We start from the raw sequence: 19,450 nt of genomic DNA, 5'->3' as shown, positions 1-19,450 counted from the left end.
TGTTTTAGTCATGCCTGTGCTGTTTGAGGAGGTTGTGCCACGCATCAGATCCATTTAATGACTAACATCTGTTGCAAAGAGACAGATTCAGTGCTGTTGTGATAGGGATATCTAAAGATGGTACTGCCTCTGAATTTCTTCCAGCCATAGAAATGCAAGTTTTGTGATTCAGATAAGTTTAAGGAGAATTCATCCAGAATGCTAAAGAATCCACAAGTGAAATAAGTGTAATAGGTAAAAAATAAAATGCAGAATTGATGATTGTCACCTATGACAAAACACAACGATAAGAGTCCATATGTTCTCTTTGTAAGTGAAGAATGACTCCGTGAGAAAAGATAAAGGGTGTATGGAAAAAATAATCAACCATATGCTCCCGCAGCCCTCCTACATCACTTGTAATTTGTATAAAATATGAGCAGAGTCAGATATAGCAAATGAATAAGTTGACTGCAACATACTGTTGCCACCTGTAAGTGGGCACCATTAATAAACGGAACTCTCAGACTCACAGGTATGTCATAACAGATCTGTATAGTGGATATCTGTGGCATAATAGTCTGTATGGAAAAATAGGCAACAGACAATGGTTACAAAGGAATAATATGGTGGACTTGTGGGTGAAAAGACACCAGATTTGGCTCAGCCATGGTATCCTGCACCGCATAGTCATGTCATTTAATGTACCTGTTCTTTACTGCTTTCCCTATAAAATGGGATAGTATTTCATAGCTTTATAGATGTTTAGAAAAAAAATCAATTAAAGATTTTGATCTTGTCAGCTGTTGCAGACAAGTCAAAAAAATGGACAAAAGGAGTCCCTCCACATGGATAGCTACGATGCACAGAGAACATAATTCAAAACTTCACATATCGCTTTGCCTTTATTCACTACCACTTATGCTTCTTGCTTGTTCAGAATCAGAAAAAACATTCAATCAGGAAAGCCATTTGTGTCACGGAGCTGTTTCTGTTATGTTGTTCTCCAAAGCACAATGACTTTCAGAGTGGGATTGCAGTGGCTAATATTCTGAAAACTAAAAAAAATTTTCTGAAACAGGTACCTGTATGTGGGAGTAGGATTTCCACGAGCTTGACAATTCAGAGATACTTTCTTCTCCTCAGAATCAGTTGGAAAAATCACATCATCTGGCTCTTGTAGAAACACTGGCCCATAATCAACACTTTCTGTGGAAATAGAAGTGCTATAGTTTAGGAAGTCTGAATAAATGTAAATGTATTATAGCTTTTATAAAGTGAGATTAAAGTATGCAAAATTATGGTTTTTTTCCAGAGGTTCATATCACATTACTTCAGATGCTATATTAAAAAGCAATAGTTAAAAGAAAAAAAAGGAAGAAATATTACTAAGTTAACAATAAAATACATAGTATGATTTAAGTGTTCATCATACCTTAAAATGGCTTTCTCATCAGACATATTTTGGCCTGCAGTCTAATGAGCAGCTTGAGAGAATTAAGCCAGCAAGAGGAGTTAACTCTGCTTATAGAGAGCAAGGTAAACAAAAGTTTTCCTGCTGCTTGCAGCAGCTTATATCACAAAGAACTAAGACACAGTTTTCCCCTTTATGTCAAGGAGCTGCTAAGAAAAATCACTTGTAAAATTAATGGCAGCAACTGGTGGCTACTACTAAATAATATATAGCAAAATCTGACATTTCATTTTCCTACACTGTCTTCTCTAATTTTGGCATGTATCTATATCTTCATATGAATTTACACTTCTGAACAAGAACAGCTGGATAGACCCATAGAATACATCTATGATTGCAATTCATTCGTATTGTGAAGAGGAAAGTGTAACCTTCAGAAAAGTAAAAGGTTGCAAGTATAGCATTCCTGATCACGTAGTGCACTAGAAGACTGTGGAATTTTAATCAACTTAGACTTGCTCCAAACTCTTGAATGATTTAGTCTCTTCAAATTTAGAGCACTAGCCTAACGATTTGGGTGAGGGGAGATAGTTACATCGTCCTGCTACTTGCAATGAAACATATGGGAGCAGGGTGTTCTCTGTCAGTTTTATGGTTTCATATGTTCACGCCATAAAAGACCTCCAACTGGTACTGAGGACAGTATGACACATCAAGCAGTTTATAACCTCCTGTTACATTTGTCCTACCAATACCAGCCTGAAGTAAGAAAGGTGCACCTGAAGACTTTGGGTTTTGGTCACTGACTTATAAAAATTATTTACTGCATTGTTCTACCAACTCCACACAACTTCAACCACATGTTATGGGTTCACAGTTTTGGGAATTGTGACCTTTTTCATACTGCTAATAATAGTTTCAGAAAGTTTGGGTGGACAGGAAAAGGTGCATGGGACTATGAGTCTTGGTATAGAGAAGACAGTCTTGGAGTCTGAAAAAAGATGAGAAACATGAGAGATATAGGTCATAGTGTAGTAGTTCTGAGATGCAAATTTCCATGTCCTTAAATTCTGTGACATTTCAGGTTTCTCAATTCTATTATTATCACACAGTGAAAAGACCACATGAAAATGCATTATGCTATTCAAACTTCCTTTTTAGTGACTATACACTTATTACACACTTAGGTTTTTGTCTTTTTACACTGCTATTCAAATGCAGATTTTGAAAATACCTTTATTTTCAGGTATATTGCTTCTGCTGAAATAGATTCAGATAATTAGCCTGTCAATTTGTAAAGACAGCAAATAAGAGCTGCAGCAATTAGTAATTTCTGTTTTGCATAATTTTCAAGTTTATTAGCCCTTTTTGTAGGACTGTGTAAAGGGGTGTGGATTGCTGTTCTGCATATTTACTTTACTTCCGTGTTTAGGTAAAATACTTCAGTTGGATGTATTGGCAGAAATATATTTTCTGGATCAGATATCTGCATTATTTAAAAAAAACAAGCCACAATAGTGATTTCTGATATGTGCTTATATTATTGAAGTTAAAATAACTCCAGTACTAAGTTTTGAGCACTGCAGCTGAGGCTGCCACAGGGACAATGGAATCACCTGGCAAAACTTATTTCAAGAAAGGAAAATGTGGGTAAAAAACCATTGCATGGATTGTTTCATATAATTTGGTTACCTGCTTCTTACATTGCACAAGAGAAAATACTAATGAATGGAGGCGTAAATAATCAGAGCTCTCATCAAGCTAGAGTCTAGCAAAACCAAGAATTAATTAATGAATGCAAAACTAAATCATGGGTTTAGATTTAGGTGTTATTCCATGCAGATTAGTAGGTGTATGGATAGGGAGTGTATTCATGAAGATTAATGATTTTATCTTCTCCCTAGGAGTGACTCTGTAGATAAAATATAATGTCACAGTCTAGGATTGCTGGAAAGAAAAGAAAAAGATGCAATGCTAGGTAGATGCTAGTGTCACTAGCAGTACAGGTGTTCTTTCTACCTGTACTATTTGCAACAGTAAAACTGAAATACTGTGTTGCACTTTCCTTTTGGAAAAATAACCTGAACTCTTTAGGTGGAGGCTGGCATTCTTAATGGTAGTGGCCAAATGGATATTTGTGCTATGTGGAATGAGAAGAACAGGTTTTACTTCTGCCTGCAGTGAAGACACAGGTAACAGAGAAAGTTCAGTGCATGTAAGTCATGTTCCTAAAAGATGAAAAGACGTAGTTAGCTGCTTATCTGCATTTCAGATGGAGTGTGGAGTACCGGCAGAGATTATTTGGAAGCTCAGAAGCAACATAATAATGAATGAGATGTTCATCAGTTTGTAGCTAAATTGACTAAATTAATTCTTATTTAGATCATCTGGACTGCAAGAGAATAATTGAAGAAAAGGGTCTATTCTGAAGAGACCAAAGCACTTGCTGAAAAGACAAGACTATATGTTTATAAATTATTAGGCTTAATAAAGGAGTGATTAAATAAAAAGCAACGGGATGTGATATGTGATATGCAAGAAAACATAACAGATCACCTAATGATACCATCTTCGTTTAAACTCCAGTGACAGACTTGAAACTGAGAATCTTAAGTGTTCTATGCCTCCTCTCTTTATCTCAAAAGCAATGAAGGAAACACAGTGCAGATGCAAATATCTAAATATTTTAGAAAATATTTTAAAACTATTTTTTCAAATTAAAACAGAGGCTGGCTTATAATTAAAGAGAAAACTTTTAATTTTCTTATACATAATACTAATAAAAGCTCAAATAAAGTGAAGCCTTGTGAGGGATTCAGTAGTTTTATCAATGATGGGCACGTAGTTTAGCTAGCACTTAACATCCCGTTAAAGGTAATGGAAAGTCCTGGACTCTTCCAAAATTGACCTGGAACACCACTGGAGGCTTACTGTATTCTCTTTTCTATGTAGGGAGTTTAAAGCTACATCGAAACTATGGGACTTGAGAAGCCAGTGCACATTCTGCTAACGTTGCTGTTTCATGGTGGGATGAGACTCAGGGATGCAGACCTTGTTTTCCTTCCCCTAATACATGGAGGTAAAGCCAGGTTGCGAGGCACACAGAGAGTCATAGTGTGAGGTTGCAGATTTGCAAGATTAGGCAGTCATGGAGCCAGGACTGAGGAGTGACTTGGACTGAATGGTGACCCCACAGCCTAAAATCTCTGAAACAGAGTGATGTGAATAGTCACCCTAAATTTAAGTAATTAATCCATTTTCCTAGAACAAATTAAAAAAACCAAATGTGTATGTGCATGGCACCACTCATAGTACAGATATTTCTAACATTGCAGGATAAAAGTCTGAACTTTCAGGAAAAAGTTTAATAGAATTTTGGCTGTCTTTTGCCATTTTACCAACTTATCAGCTGTTATTTTAAGTAACAAATACTTATTAGCAGTTTTCAACGTTTTCATATCAAAGACGACACTTAAGGAACCATAACCTTAATTTATAATTTAAAGCATTCAGTTCAGTGGTAAATGAATTGAGTTGATATTCAGCGTTCAGATAAATGGCTTCAAATTTCTTCTGGAAATTCTGTAATCACCATTCTGCTTCAAAATTTTCAATTTGTCAATACTGTTTAATTTTGATTCTTGAATAACACCATGTCTTCTTCACCCTTTATACTGCCTGTATTGTTTCTGAGGCAGACATCCCCCCTGACAGAATAACGTGCAGAGTAAAACCTGAAGTGCTTGGAGAAAACATATATCTAATGATCACTATGGGATTTAATCAGCCTTCTGAGGTGATTCCCATGTATCACTGCTTTTAGGGACTGGAGATTTTAAGTAGGAGGCAATGAAGTTCAACAGTTGAAAAGTACACATGGGTTAAAAGTTCACTTTTCAATAACTTTGTTGTCATTGCCAATCTGGGTGCATTACTTGATTCTGGAGTTCCAAGTTGTATCTACGTTAATAACAGCAGTGAATGCTTAGGAGAGCTTGATGTTATTAAGCTTGAGGATTCCCAGCGTGAAGTGGGTGACCGTGTGAATTTCACCTGATTACAACTGGGGATTTCTTAATTTCTCTTCTAAGAGTATTGCATCACTTATTAAACACATATTTAGTCACCATCAAAAACCTAGATACAATTTCTTCAGCATACAGCATAACTACACATTGATTAATATTTACAGAAATTATTCATATGTCCTTTTACAAACTAGGCTGGAGGACTGCTCCATTGTGCTCAAGAAAGCCAACACCAGGATTAATAAACTCTGGTTGTTAGTCCCAGATCTAATCAACTGCATCAGTCTGCTCTTTCTGATGACTGTCTTCCTTGAAAAATTAATCTTTGGGTCTTACCACAATTTGATCATGAACAGTTATAGCAGTATGTTCTTTGAGACCTTATGCTAGTTTCACGAGTAACCAAGGTGAGGGTTAGATTTTCAGATGACAGTAGTCATGGATGATTGCCAAGGAAAAAGAGAAAAGAAGTGCCTAAAATCCACTTCAGCAGCTTTACACATATGAACTATTCTACAGAAGCAAACAGGCTTCTATATATGTTCAAATTTTTACAGGATTAGAAACACTAACCATTTGAGAACCATATAGCAGGAGAGTTCATAAGCTAAAATGACAACCACTTGCCCCCTGTATCTACAGGATATACACTCCAAACAGCATTACTGCAGTACATTACATTACCTACTGGGGCAGGTTAACTTTGGCTGGCTGCCAGGTGCCCACCAGCTGCTCGCTCACTTCCTCAGGGGAGAAAATAGGATGAAAAAGCTCCTGGGTCAAGCTAAAGACAGGGAGATCCCTTACAAGTTACTGTCATGGGCAAAACAGGCTCAGCTTGGGAAAACTTATTTCCAGTTAAAATAGACTTGGGTAGTGAGAAACAAAGACAAAAATTAAAGCAACGCCTCCCCCCCACCCCACTGCCTTTTCCCAGACTCAACTTCCCTCCTCCACCCTGACTCCTCCAGCCATAGAGCTGCTGTGTATGACACAGGATCTATGGGAGGCCTCTGCAGTGGCCTCTAGGGATCAGGCCAGACACCCCACGGCGTCTGAAGTGCACTGGAGACCCAACTTCAAGCACATGAATTAATCTGTACAGAGTGTTCAGTTCCTAACAGATAAATACCCAGTGCCATTTGGGAGGTCGTGGGGTGTCTGAGCCCCCCAGGCAGAGCAGACCAGCAGGGTGCCATGTTCACACCAGCCCTGCCCTGTCCTGGCGTAGCAGCTACAGGCTGGGTGAGGCTCCTCGCAGCACTTGGAGTGACACTGCAGAGCCCATTTCCAGACACCTGAACCCTGCTCTGTGCAGCCAGGTGTGAGCTAACTGCCCATGCACGGAGCCAGAGGACTTCTAGGTGTTACAATCGGGATTAAAATAAGCATTTAGTGCATTTTTCCCAGGTCCCATGTCCTATCTGCCAGTTTCATGTACATCCATAGGATATTAGGCTGTAAGACAGCCCAAGCGGCACTAGGTCAGTATGTTAAACACCTGAATTGCTCCCTGGTGTTTAGACATCACATTTATTTGTCTGCACCCTCATGCTGAGCTCCACCTCGCTCTGCCTCAACCCTGGCAGCAAGGAGGAGGCCCAGGGGAGCTGAGGTGAGACAGGATGGTGAGGGGCCATGAGGTGACTGCAGTCCTGGGTCAAGAGACTGTCCTCACACAGACACGGCTGACAGCGGGCTCTCCATGTTGACTTTTTTCCCCATGGGCCTGAGTTATGGGGCTTGTCCATCGCACTGTGTTTGAACAAGGCTGAAGAGCAATGGCCCTTTTTCCCCATGCAGCCAAGGGCTGGGCCTTCCATCAGCCCCTGGAACAAGGGGAACAAGCCAGGCTTGGCAGACACAACCTCACTTCTGGCATGTTTGAGTGCTTCAAGTGTGGGGGGTTTTAATGGAGCTGTTTTTTAAAAGAAAGGTGGTAAGTTGCTGGGCCTTCCATCAGCCCTGGCTCCCCGCAGTGATGCGGTGGCCACATCACAGCAGGCAGAACGTTGGTGGTGGCCGTGTCACAGGCGGTTGGTGACACGGCCGCCCAGGACGCGTCTAGAACGGGCTGCGCCGTGAGCCGGCCCAGACTGGAGGCGAGCAGGCGGGTGAGCGAGGGCTGAGGCGAGAGGGCAGGGAGGAGGGCAGGGAGGGGAGGGCAGGGCTGCTGGGCCCGGGCAGGGAGGCAGGGCTTGCCCGTGCCGCGACAGATGGCGGCTGCTGCTCCTTTGTCTTCCAGAGCCGCAGGCTCACACAGGGACACGACCACACCATGGCGCACTCCCATCCTCGGCCACGCTGCCAGAGAGATTTGTTACCCTCTACGAGGACGCCGACACAAAGTTAAGGAATCAAAAATGACACCTGCTCTTGGCACCAACCTAGCGATGCAGTGGTAATGTCAGAGTGGGTGGGTGGCTGCTGGTGGCCCAGGCCACCACGGGATGGCTGTCTCCTGCCTGCCAGGGACACGCGGGACTGACAGCCTTGGCCTGAGGCTGGCAGAGCCCTGGGCAGAGGTTGCCCATGGTGAGCGAGGGTGGCTGCTCCCTTTCTTTGTTACCCTGCCTTTTGCAGCCGCAGACCCACACAGGGACAGGACCAGACCACGGCGCGCTCCTGTCCTCAGTCACACAGCCAGAGAGATCTGTTACCTTCTACAAGGATGCTGACACAAAGCTAAGGCATCGAGAGTCTGGCAGAGCCCTGCGCAGGGGTTGCCCATAGTGAGCAAGGGTGGCTGCCCTCTTGTCTGTTACCCTGCCTTTTACAGCCGCCGACCCACACACGGACAGGACCAGGACCAGGACCACACCATGGCGCCCTCCCATCCTCGGCCACACTGCCAGAGAGATTTGTTACCCTCTACGAGGACGCTGACACAAAGTTAAGGAATCAAAAATGACACCTGCTCTTGGCACCAACCTAGTGGTGCAGTGGCACTGCCAGAGTGGGTGGGTGGCTGCTGGTGGCCCAGGCCACCACGGGATGGGTGTCTCCTGGCTGCCAGGGACACGCGGGACTGACAGCCTTGGCCCGAGGCTGGGAGAGCCCTGGGCAGGGCTTGCCCATGGTGAGCGAGGGTGGCTGCTCCCTTTCTTTGTTACCCTGCCTTTTGCAGCCGCACACCCACACAGGGACAGGACCAGGACCAGACCATGGTGCGCTCCTGTCCTCAGCCACACAGCCAGAGATTCCCAGCCTTCCACAAGGACACTGACACTAAGCTAAGGCATCAGGAGTCTGGCAGAGCCCTTGGCAGGGCTTGCCCGTGGTGAGCGAGGGTGGCTGCTCCCTTTCTTTGTTATCCTTCCTTTTGCAGCCGCAGATCCACACAGGGACAGGACCACACCATGGCGCACTCCCGTCCCCGCCCTCCGCAGCCACTCGGCCACAGATTTCTGCAGCAGCTTGCCACCAAGCCGTTCACCTAAGGACAAGGAAGCACACACAGCCCCGCTCTGCACCGCGCCATGGTCCCACAGGCAGCTGGAGGCTCCCCGCAGCCCTGGACGAGGGGAGCGCCGCGCCACCCGCCCTCTCTGTCTGAAGCTCACCTTGCAATAAAATTGTCTCATTCATCAACCATGGGCTGGTTCCTCTGGTTTGTGTGGTCTTTTGGGGGAATGATCCTGGGCCTTTTCCCTATTGTCCTTATTCCCTTATTATATTTAATTAATATATCTTTGTATATGTGCATATATATGCTATATGTATATATATGCACACATTTTTATACACATGTATGTTTTCTGATCCCTTCAGGGATCCAAAAGCATCAGGTTTGTTTGCACCCATGTTTTAACTAACAGTGACCCATGCTTTTAAACAGGACAGTCCTGTGTGAGTGTGCATTGGAGGATTTGAACTCCACACCTTATTTTTTCTTCATAACTTAAGCAAGAGCATAAAAAGAGATTAATATTTAACATACATATTAAGCATATGTATTTTTCAATTTACTATTTTAATTTCTCAAGGGAAATATTTCTGTTTCTCACACAGGCTTTTATTAAAACAACCAGTTTTCGGTATCTTATTTAAGTGCTATAAGACCAGTGATTTATTATAGAGTGGCACATATGTCTTGGGATTACAGGTATGCATTGCAACCAAGCAATGTAACAGCTAGTTTGTTGTCCCTTTACAAATTTTAAGTTGCCATTTTCAATCTAGGCAATTAAAAGCACTGTGCACTCTCATTAGGATTTACTATTTAAACTGGTGTTGCCCAGAAAGGCTAGGATATGGAAAACATTCCAAATATTAGTAAAATCCCTCTTTTTAAATTCTTGTATATTCTTGACAGCAGTACTTGAATATTCTTTAAATTCCAAGGTTCTCCTTGCAGCACATTTGCACTTACAAAATACCAGAGTATATGACTTCTTAGTAACAATTATTTAAATCCTCGTGGGAATGAAAACTGCAATCTGTGTCTCCTGCACCTCAGACAGTAGCCAAAATGTGGTTTCTCTCTCTTACGTACAGAGACACTTTCATTCTCTCCCTCAATTACTGATGAAAAAAAATCAGATGTTCTTTAGTTCTTCTTGCTGAGCAATGCAAATACTATGAGAACAAACTGCAGATGAGAATAAAGTTTCCTGTACCTTCAATTCTGTAATAACTGAAATAGTGTCATTCCTCAACACTCAGCTTTCTTGCCGCCATCCTTGATATAATTCCAGGTCAATAAATACACCGTGAAAAAGAATGAGTTCCTGGAACCCTGGGAACACAGAGGTGGGCAGGAAGGAAATATGACCCGGTTCAAAGACCTGCATTGAAGCTGCATGGGCAATATTATTTTTAGTGTCTGATAATTCTGTGTGCTGCACTTTTAAAGAACAAAAGAAGTAAGAATCTTTTAAATGTTTTCTTAAATAATATTTTGAAAATATAATTGTCTGCAGAAGGAGAAAGTGTAGCAAATTCTACACTGCACTGGTCACTTGCATGAAATGTGTTCAGTGTAGTTTCACTGCTGTCTGCAATGTTACAGTACCATTCAAGCTATATGACTGGCATAAATAGTCGTCTTGGTGCCATCTTCTCAGTCTGAGGTACTGGTGGGAGGAAACAGCTCTTTTCACTCTGGTATTTTTCATCCAGCAGACAAGGTATCTGAGGGGATATGCTCAAGCAGCATGTGAATATGGTGGAAGGAGGTATTCCTTCAGGTCTTCTCCCCTTCATCTGCTCATGTCCCTTTAGAAGTGCTTTTTTACTGCAGGTGATACTGGTGGATGGCTTTGCTAATTCATCTGAAGGTGGACTAGAGAGATCTTCAGACAAAACATCTCTTTTCAGCTGTTATTCTGACACACTGACAAAATTTGTCCAAATGGCAGTTGGAAAAAGGCTGATGGCAGTTCTCCTTTGAAAGCAGAGTAACTCAGCAAAATTTGAAAAATACGAGTTTTTACAGGACCGGGAAAACAATGTTTTCTTATCTCTCTACTTTTTTTTTGCCCATTTTTCAAAGGCCTGTTGAACCCATGTGGAGATGGAAGAATTTTCTAAAGAAAAGCTATAAGATACTGTAAAATGATAGAACTTCTAAAGCAGCCTAAAAGGAGAGGTCACTAACAGATGTTCCATCTTAAAATGTACATTGGACTCTGCATACAGACTCTACCCAGAAAAGTACCTATTTGACGTATCATGGACCAAACCATATCGCAATGATCTGTCAGTCCTGGGTATTAATATGTTCAGGATACATTAAGAAAGTTGCAGGAGTTGCTGATAAGATTATATATGTTGCTGAAATGTGCATATCATCAGAATTTATTAAAATAAAACAAAGATGTTTCATTTCAAATTGGTCCCACAAAGTGAAAGACACTTTTTGGTAAAGGTGCGTCAGGTTTTAGTGCTACTCATTATTAAACTCGCTTTTGAATTTCTTTCTTTCCTGGTTTGTTTTCAGTTTGTGCTTGTATGCACTTGAGTTGATGACTTTAAAGGATCTTCTGATTAACCTTTGTTACCATGGAAACAAACAGTTTAACCTGTTCAGTATATTCAGAAAATATTTTACATGTATAAATAATCACCCTGCTTTCAAAGAAAACATACTGCTTTCTTTAACTAAAAGCTAGAAACCCTCTTTTTTTCAGCTTAAACACTGAAAAAATGTTTTAACTTCAGTGGTAATATTGATTTTACAAGTAAGTTCTATAATATAACCTTTCACTTAACACCTAAGAAATAAAGAACGACTATCCATTTTAATATCCCTATAATCTGTCAAAATATAAAATTTCCTTTAATATAATGAAAAAGAAAAAGCCCACTAATTCATCACAGCAAAATATGTTCCAATGATTAAATCTGTGTGTAACAGACTTTAACATTAGCAAAGGTGGCTGCAATTTACAGTAAATATTTTGCATATGTAGAAGCAGACACACACATATATATCTGTCTGTATATTTATAACACATGCATTTATAAAACACCTTTATCTTAAAACTATGTTTCAGTTAACTTAAAAGTCAAGAAACTTTGAGGAGTCTTTCCTTTTGACAGGTAAGTTCAGGCAGATACACATGCCCCAAGGTATGTACACTGATTCTAGTATGCTGCATGCTGGAACAGTATACAGTACACGCATGATTGAGTTTACACTGCAAAGGAGATAAAATTATTTTCTCATATTTTCAGATTTATCTTTTCTGAAGCAGATATGTTTATTTGTTTATTAGGCAAGATAAGATAAGTTTTTCCTGTTGCTTGAAAATGCTTTCGCTGTTCTGTGGCCTGAAACAAACATATCTTCTAAACTTAATTTATACTATCTAAACTGCATGCCTCATTAATCAATATTGCCCAATATTTTTTAGCAATGACAAAATTTTTAGTAGTTTGTGTCTTTAATTCAGACTGGTAAATGCTGAATCTAGCAGATAGTGTGGAATCTGGAATTCTCATTCAATAAAAGTTAGATTCAAATCTTGCGCATCTTGAGGTTCATTGATTCAAACACTTTCAGTTGTGAACTGGACCCTGTTCTTTATTTTCTTCTAAAAGATATCAAACCAAAGATGGAAGGATCAAAAGAATCTTTATTCAAGGTTAAGTTCAATTATCTTTGCTGCAGCATTTCCAGAAGTTTTTTGAACAGTAAGAAAGTATGAGAGTTTGCAGTTTTATGATTCTTCAGGAGTATTTCATGAATAATTCACACTTCCTATACACATTTTTCAGTCGTGACTTTACACATTGATATATAGCTTGAAGAGGACTGTATTGCCTTAACTGCATGTTTACGCTAAGTAATTCCATATAGTTTAAATTCAGTGGTGAGGTACAGCATAGTTCTTTTAATTTGAGATATCAGGAAACACATGCTGAATTGCGAGTGCAAATTAAATGGCATAAAGTCAGTATAAAAGGACCTTTATTAGAAGCCATGTCAGGCCTCTGAGCATGTCTGCTGGGAAATCAATTGAGAAGTCGCTTGAGAACCTGTATACTTAGGCAGCTAATAAAAGTATTTTGTTTTTTTCCTTTTGGCAAACCTGGCTCCTGAGTGTATGCCATATATTAGATGTTTGAATTATGCAAGTTCTCAATTGTAATAACATAAAATATGTTTCCCCCCCTCTTATTAATGTCCCCTCACTTGTAGCAGTGGTCACTCATGAGCACACACAAGCACAGGGTGCTGTAGCATTTCCTCATTTAGGAGGCCCTGGCTAATAAACACGACCACTTAACTCTGTCACTTATCACATACCAGTTGTAGGAAGACAACTAAAATATCTTTCCTTCAAGAGCTCTAAAAACTGAAAAAACACCTTGAGGTGAAATAAAAATCAAGAAATTTACTAGTTTAAGTAAGTGGAATGCCAGATGATTGAGATAGTGAACTTATTTCTGGTTTCTAAATATCAAAAATATTATCTCAGACATGAACTTATTAACAGAACTGAGAGAGGTTTAGAAAATAAGTTGCATTCAGCTACCATGGCAGATGTGCTCTTGCCCTCTTCGCTGATGCAGATTATCCTACTTGGTCTCCTACCACAGAGTCCCCAATCCTGCCAGAAGTATGCTGGTCTTTTCTAAGTCCTGTTTCATACCTGTGCTTGTGCCATGCAGATGCTTCAGATAATCAAGGGCTTTTAAAATATTAATCAAGTGCCTCAGATTTACCTGTTTCTACAACTGTCTACACAGCTGCATGTACAAAGACCTGTAAGGGGTGGAGTAACTCTCTGTCGTGATTTAACCCCAGCCAGCAACTAAGCACCACACAGCCGCTTGCTCACTCTCCTCCCACAGTGGGATGGGGGAGAGAATCGGAAGAGTGAAAGTGACAAAACTCGTGGGCTGAGATAAAGACAGTTTAATAGGCAAAGCAAAATCTGTGCACTCAAACAAAGCAAAACAAGGAATGCATTCACTATCTCCCATCGGCAGGCAGGTGTTCAGCCATCTCCAGGAAAGCAGGGCTCTATCACGTGTAACGGTGACTTGGGAAGACAAACACCATCACTCTGAACATCCCCCCTTCCTCCTTCTTCCCCCAGCTTTATATGCTGAGCATCATATGGTATGGAATATCCCTTTGGTCAGTTGGGGTCAGCTGTCCCGGCTGTGTCCCCTCCCAACTCCTTGTGCACGCCCAGCCTACTCGCTGGTGGGGTGGGGTGAGAAGCAGAAAAGCCTTGACTCTGTGTAAGCACTGCTCAGCAATAACGAAAACATCCCTGAATTATCAACACCGTTTCCAGCACAAATCCAAAACACAGCCCCATACCAGTCACTATGAAGAAAACCAACTCTATCCCAGCCAAAACCAGCACGCTCTCCTAGGACTGTTTTATGCAGTCCTTGGAAGAAAGAGTTGAAGTCCCTCTCTTCTGAGTCAAGTGCTCTGTTCCTTGGGGCTTATGAGTTATGGCCCTTTTTAAATTTTGTCTCCAGTCAGTGGTTCTTCACTTCCTGCTGCAAAATAGAAGCAGCTCGACTGAGAGCTGGAATGTGGCCCCTATGTTTTGAGAAGACTCATTATTGCTGATCTATATCAGGTATGATCTCAGCATACCTCCTGGAAATGCCAAGGATTTAGGTGGTGGAACGCTTACCCTGAGGATCCCCATCCCATATCGCCTTTTCTTAGAATGAGAGGAGCATAAAATTTTCTCAGCCCTCTCAAAGTAAGGACTTAAGCATAACAGTCAAACTTCACATGAAATTTAAACACAGTAAGCTGCCTTTTTGCCAGCTGTTTTTTTCCCAAGAAAACATGATGGAAAAATCAGGGTCAGTCAGGGAGAAGATGCTCTATAGTTCCAGCTTGCACTATATTATTCTTAAAGCCTGTATTCTTTTGCGTTGCGGCTACCAATTTCTTCTCCTTCAGTCTCTAGACTTTCATGCTGTTGAAGACCAGGATAATACACTCTGGTTCTAATCCTGAAATTTGATTTTCACCTGCACATATCAGATTGGCTGGGAGGAGTTACCAGTGTCTGGTGCATGGGCAATAACTGAGTTTAGTCTAGTCACCGCTTACAAAGAATATTGCAGAGGAAGGACAAACGTAGAAACCTGCCCCAGTTCCAGAAATGCTATCAAACAGAATTTATCTGCTTGCATGATTCAAATTGTTTGTGTTCTAGATCAACCTTAATTTAGGAAACATATTTATGCTTGTATATAAGCCATTTCTGTTCACAAAAACACATGCATACACCATTAGCTTTCAACACATGCAAGCTACTTTCCAGGGGAAAAGAAAAAAATCTTTACTGAGACGAGCAGTAATCCTGTAATCACAGCCATTATACTGCATGAATGTTGTTGAACTGCGAGGTATTAATCACAATTCTTTCCTCTGTATACTTCCCTAGACTATTATATTTAAACTTCCTCTAACCTCTTCCTCCTTCCCTCTCCTTCCTTCTTCCTTTTCTTTCTGTTTTTCTTTCTATATTTCTTTGAATGGAATTCAGATAAATATTATCACTAAAGAAATGGTATCAGAAATGTGGCTTCTTTAAATGTAACCAAATATGAGAAAATATGTATTGTTACTATGAATGATTGCATTTAAAGGTAAATGACACCATATCACACCGGTATGTCTATCCATGCATGCACATGTGTGCATGCATGACAGAGTTGACTACACAGAGTAGGTAATTTAAAGAAAAAGTAGTTTTATAAGATTTACTATTCATGTTTAATTTACATTACTATCATTCCTGATTAAATGAGAAAAATTCCAAAGAGAAAAAATATACATAAAAGAGGGACTGACATTTTACTACTAGATGAAATTGTGCTCTAATGGAATTTCAAACCACTAGTTTGCTATTTTCATGTAGCAAAAACTGTATAAAACTATTCTGTATAGGAACCTTTAAGAAAGAATGTTTTAACTGGTGACTTTAAGGTTAATCTGAAGAATCTAAAGGGAAAGAGGCTTGTTTCTACTTTGTGATTTTTAATAAAATTTAAAATTATGTCTGAGAAATACTGAAGTAAGCTGATAAAAATGTACTGCTGTTGAAAAACTATTTCAAAGATTCAGAGGGAAACTAGACTTACCATCATGTTTGAAGGCCTCTGAAAAGTGGTAGAGGTTTGTTGGGGAGTGATAATGTTGTGCAGCTCCTCTCCAGCCTGGTGAAGATACACTTCCTAATGAAGGACTGCTTAATCGTGGTCTGTTCTTTGTATTAAATGAGGCTAAAGATGAACTACCAGATTTGATTCTTAGGATAGCAGCATATGAAGTGGGGAGACCAGGAACAGCTTCTGAATATTCTGAAAAAAACCCAAGAAGTAAACACTGAATAAAGATGAAATCTATCACTTTTCAAAAGAATATTTAGTTATGCAGTAGAAAAGTAGAAAAGTTTTATCTGTAAAAGGAGTGTCAGAGACACCCCAGACTCCACAAGGGACTAAGCTTCTAGACAGAACTGGGTAGCAGCATAGAGCTCTAAGACAGAAAATTCCCCTGAAGTTTCAACACAATATAAAAATCAGATGGTTATTAAATTTCTTACTTATGGTAATACGAGTTTTCAATATTTTTAACTCTATTTCTTTGACCCTAAGTCACTAGTAGAAGAGTGTCTGCCAAGCCACCATCTCTCCTTCACAGCCTTACATTACTTTGTATATGAAGTGCAGAAACACTGGCTGAAGCTAAATATGCTCCTCATTTCAACACTACTCTGCAAATCAAGTGGGCTAGCTATAAAGTCCAAGAGCCCATGTATGCACAAATATCTCTCCCAAAAACATGCACATGGCAAAGTCACCTCCTTTTCTGTCTCTGCAGCTTCTCTTTTTTTCCTTTTCTGCCTGTACTTAAAATTTCAGTGTCTACAAATAAAGAATAGTGCCCAAGTTTTTGGTCCCTGTATAATGCCAAATATTAGAGAAATAAATAAATTATATTATTATAATAGATTAAAAATATCATTCAGGAGCTGCAGGAACAAAGCAAGCAGAACTATTGAAATCAATAGTCCTTAACATGCAACAGTCTTCAGGAGGTGAGAAGAACATTTAAAAATACGTTCATATAGATGAGCAAAGGGACTTAGACTGCATAGCAAGTGCCTATGAAGGAACTGATTTTCTGGGCAACAGTGGAAGTGGCTGGCAGAAAAAAAGATCATTGTTCTATCATCTCCACTGATGATAGATATTTATAAATTGGACATTCTTCACATTGGCATAACATGAACAATGAAAAACTATAAGTGTTCAAAAGATTTGAAGCATACCCAATTGAAATAAAATCTCTTTAAAGTACTAGGTCATGGCCTTGCTGGAGAGCTTTTGGAAAAATATTCTAAGCATAAATATAGTTTAGACTATTTTATATTTCAAATGGTTTAAAATTAGAGAAATATGCATTTTACTTTATGAAGATTGTGACAGAGAATGCTTAGAGTCTTTCAGGTTTTGGAAAAGGTCATTTCAGTACAGTATTTATTGTCTCTGATCAGATGTTAAAAATGCACTTCTACATTTTAGAAGAAGCCGGAATTCGGCAAAAGCAGATGACCAGTGTTTTAAAACTCCCATTTTCATCTATGCAAACTCTAAATATACAGATTATTTGATGATGCTGTATCTCATTTAAAATTTGGATTTAAATACAAGTTTTGGCAATCAGATGGGACAGGCACAAATAAGGAGAACTCTGCCTTAATTTGTTTTTCTTCTCACAAATGATCTACTTTATAATGTGCATCATGGTGTTTTGTATATCATAAACATAATATCATCTTTCCTGGCCCACAAAGAGAGGAGAAATAGAACATCATCATGATAAATTAAAATGTAGTTTGAAAATATATCTTATAGGACCTCTTGAAACTTTAGCATTGGAATATAAATGTGATTTCACAAAAAATATCTTTGATTGTCTTTCAATACAATCCTTCAACATTTTGCAATATTGATGTATTTTAGTTCTTTTAAAGTAAAATATTTCCAGTTCCAGGGGAATATTGAAAAAAATCTTTAAAAACTCATATTAAAATCTATCCCCATTAAAATAACTTATTTTCATTCTGATTTCCCTGAGGTCAGAATCTCAAGGTCATTGAGGTTTCTTGAAGAAATTTTTGTATTTTTGACTTATTTTGGTCTCACCAAATGCTAATTTATCTTATGAACAAAAATATTTTTGGCCATACAAATGTAAATTATTTCAGATAAATGAGCTGCCGTAGAAATGTCCGTGGTTAAACTTATCACAATAAATGCTTAATGCAGAAAGGACATCTTCCTCATGAGCAGAGAAGGAAGACATTCCCTGGGGAATATGGATACAGGAAAGAGATAAGACTCTTTCTAACACAGTCTACATCAGAGGATGAAAATGCTTGGCGGTGAACATAGTAGTCCTGGTGGCAGGAGAGCTAATTAGTTGGGCACTGTGGAGCTCCTCAGATCCTCACAGTTCAGATCTTCTGATATCCCCAGGGTTGCTGATACCCTCCATGGAAATGCTGGAGAAAATCTGGAAAAAGGCAGATTTGGACGCAGTCCTGTTTTTCTCACATGGAGCTGGGATGTGGCCAGATTGTAGCTGGTAGCAAAGATGCAAGGCACCACGCAAAGGACTCTTGCTTTGAAAAGACACCACATCTCTCTGTCTTTTAAATACACATGTATCCTTCTGCTTCTAACCCAAGGTGAACAAATGATCTGTAATCTATATGAGGTGGAAAAGGAAGCAGAAAGAAAATGCTAAATTAAAAAGTGTGGTGTCACAGAACTATTCCTGCGTGTATTTTTATGCATAAGTAAACTACTACATAATTCTAACAGTGATACATATTCTGTTTTACAGGATCCATTTCTACAGCTTTGAAAAAAAAAAAAGTGGGAACAGCGGTGATGATTGCTGTTGGGAAGACATTCCTCCAGTGTGCACACAGACATAGAAGAAATACACGCTGGAAGGAATTTTACTTTATAATAAAAAAAATGCAGACCTACCTTTGGTCCAAACTTTACAACACAGCATAATAAACCTTAATAAGATTTTCAAAGGAAACATGATTGCAATCACTTGTATAATGAATGTACTGTTCCTTGAGTATTTTCTGCAGATACAGGCACTTTTCTATTTTCAGCATGATATTTTAGCTCTATGCTATTTGCCCTATGGCAAAGGACATGGATTTGGGAAAACTTTATGTCAGTACTTTCTCAGCAAATGATAAATACTTCGTGTGACTGAAATATGGTATCATTAGGCTGTTAAACGTACTATATGCCATATATATATCAGTAGTAAATAGTTCTAATGTCTGAAGACCTTTTAAACTATGTACTCCATTTGTTGACAACAGAAGATAGTTCCTTAGATTATGTTCCTGAGTATATCAGCTATTCTAGCTTGAGAAGATTCAAGTGATTATTTCTATGTCATTTCATTGGGAAAATTATGAAACAGTCTTCCTTGATGGGTAGACAGAAAGGCTTCCTGTGCAAGCTAGAGAGTCTGAGCTGTGTATCGCTTCTTTTG

At 39.6% G+C, this 19,450-nt stretch overlaps 1 protein-coding gene across 1 annotated transcript in view; it reads right to left on the bottom strand.

Annotated features, from left to right (window-relative positions):
• CNTN5 (contactin 5) overlaps nucleotides 1-19,450 on the bottom strand; it is a 356,213-nt gene that overhangs the window by 249,978 nt on the left and 86,785 nt on the right. Inside the window, exons 2-3 of the mRNA XM_050914379.1 lie at nucleotides 15,997-16,215; nucleotides 1,065-1,188 (exon numbers count right to left, since the gene is read on the bottom strand). Coding sequence (XP_050770336.1) covers nucleotides 1,065-1,188; nucleotides 15,997-16,215 — 343 coding nt within the window. The remainder of the gene's footprint in view (nucleotides 1-1,064; nucleotides 1,189-15,996; nucleotides 16,216-19,450) is intronic.

This window comes from Gymnogyps californianus, chromosome 1 (genome assembly GCF_018139145.2).
Source record: "Gymnogyps californianus isolate 813 chromosome 1, ASM1813914v2, whole genome shotgun sequence".
Classification (NCBI taxonomy): Eukaryota; Metazoa; Chordata; class Aves; order Accipitriformes; family Cathartidae; genus Gymnogyps; species Gymnogyps californianus.
Note: the sequence above shows the minus strand (reverse complement) of the source record. Positions and strands in the feature narration are given on the sequence as shown.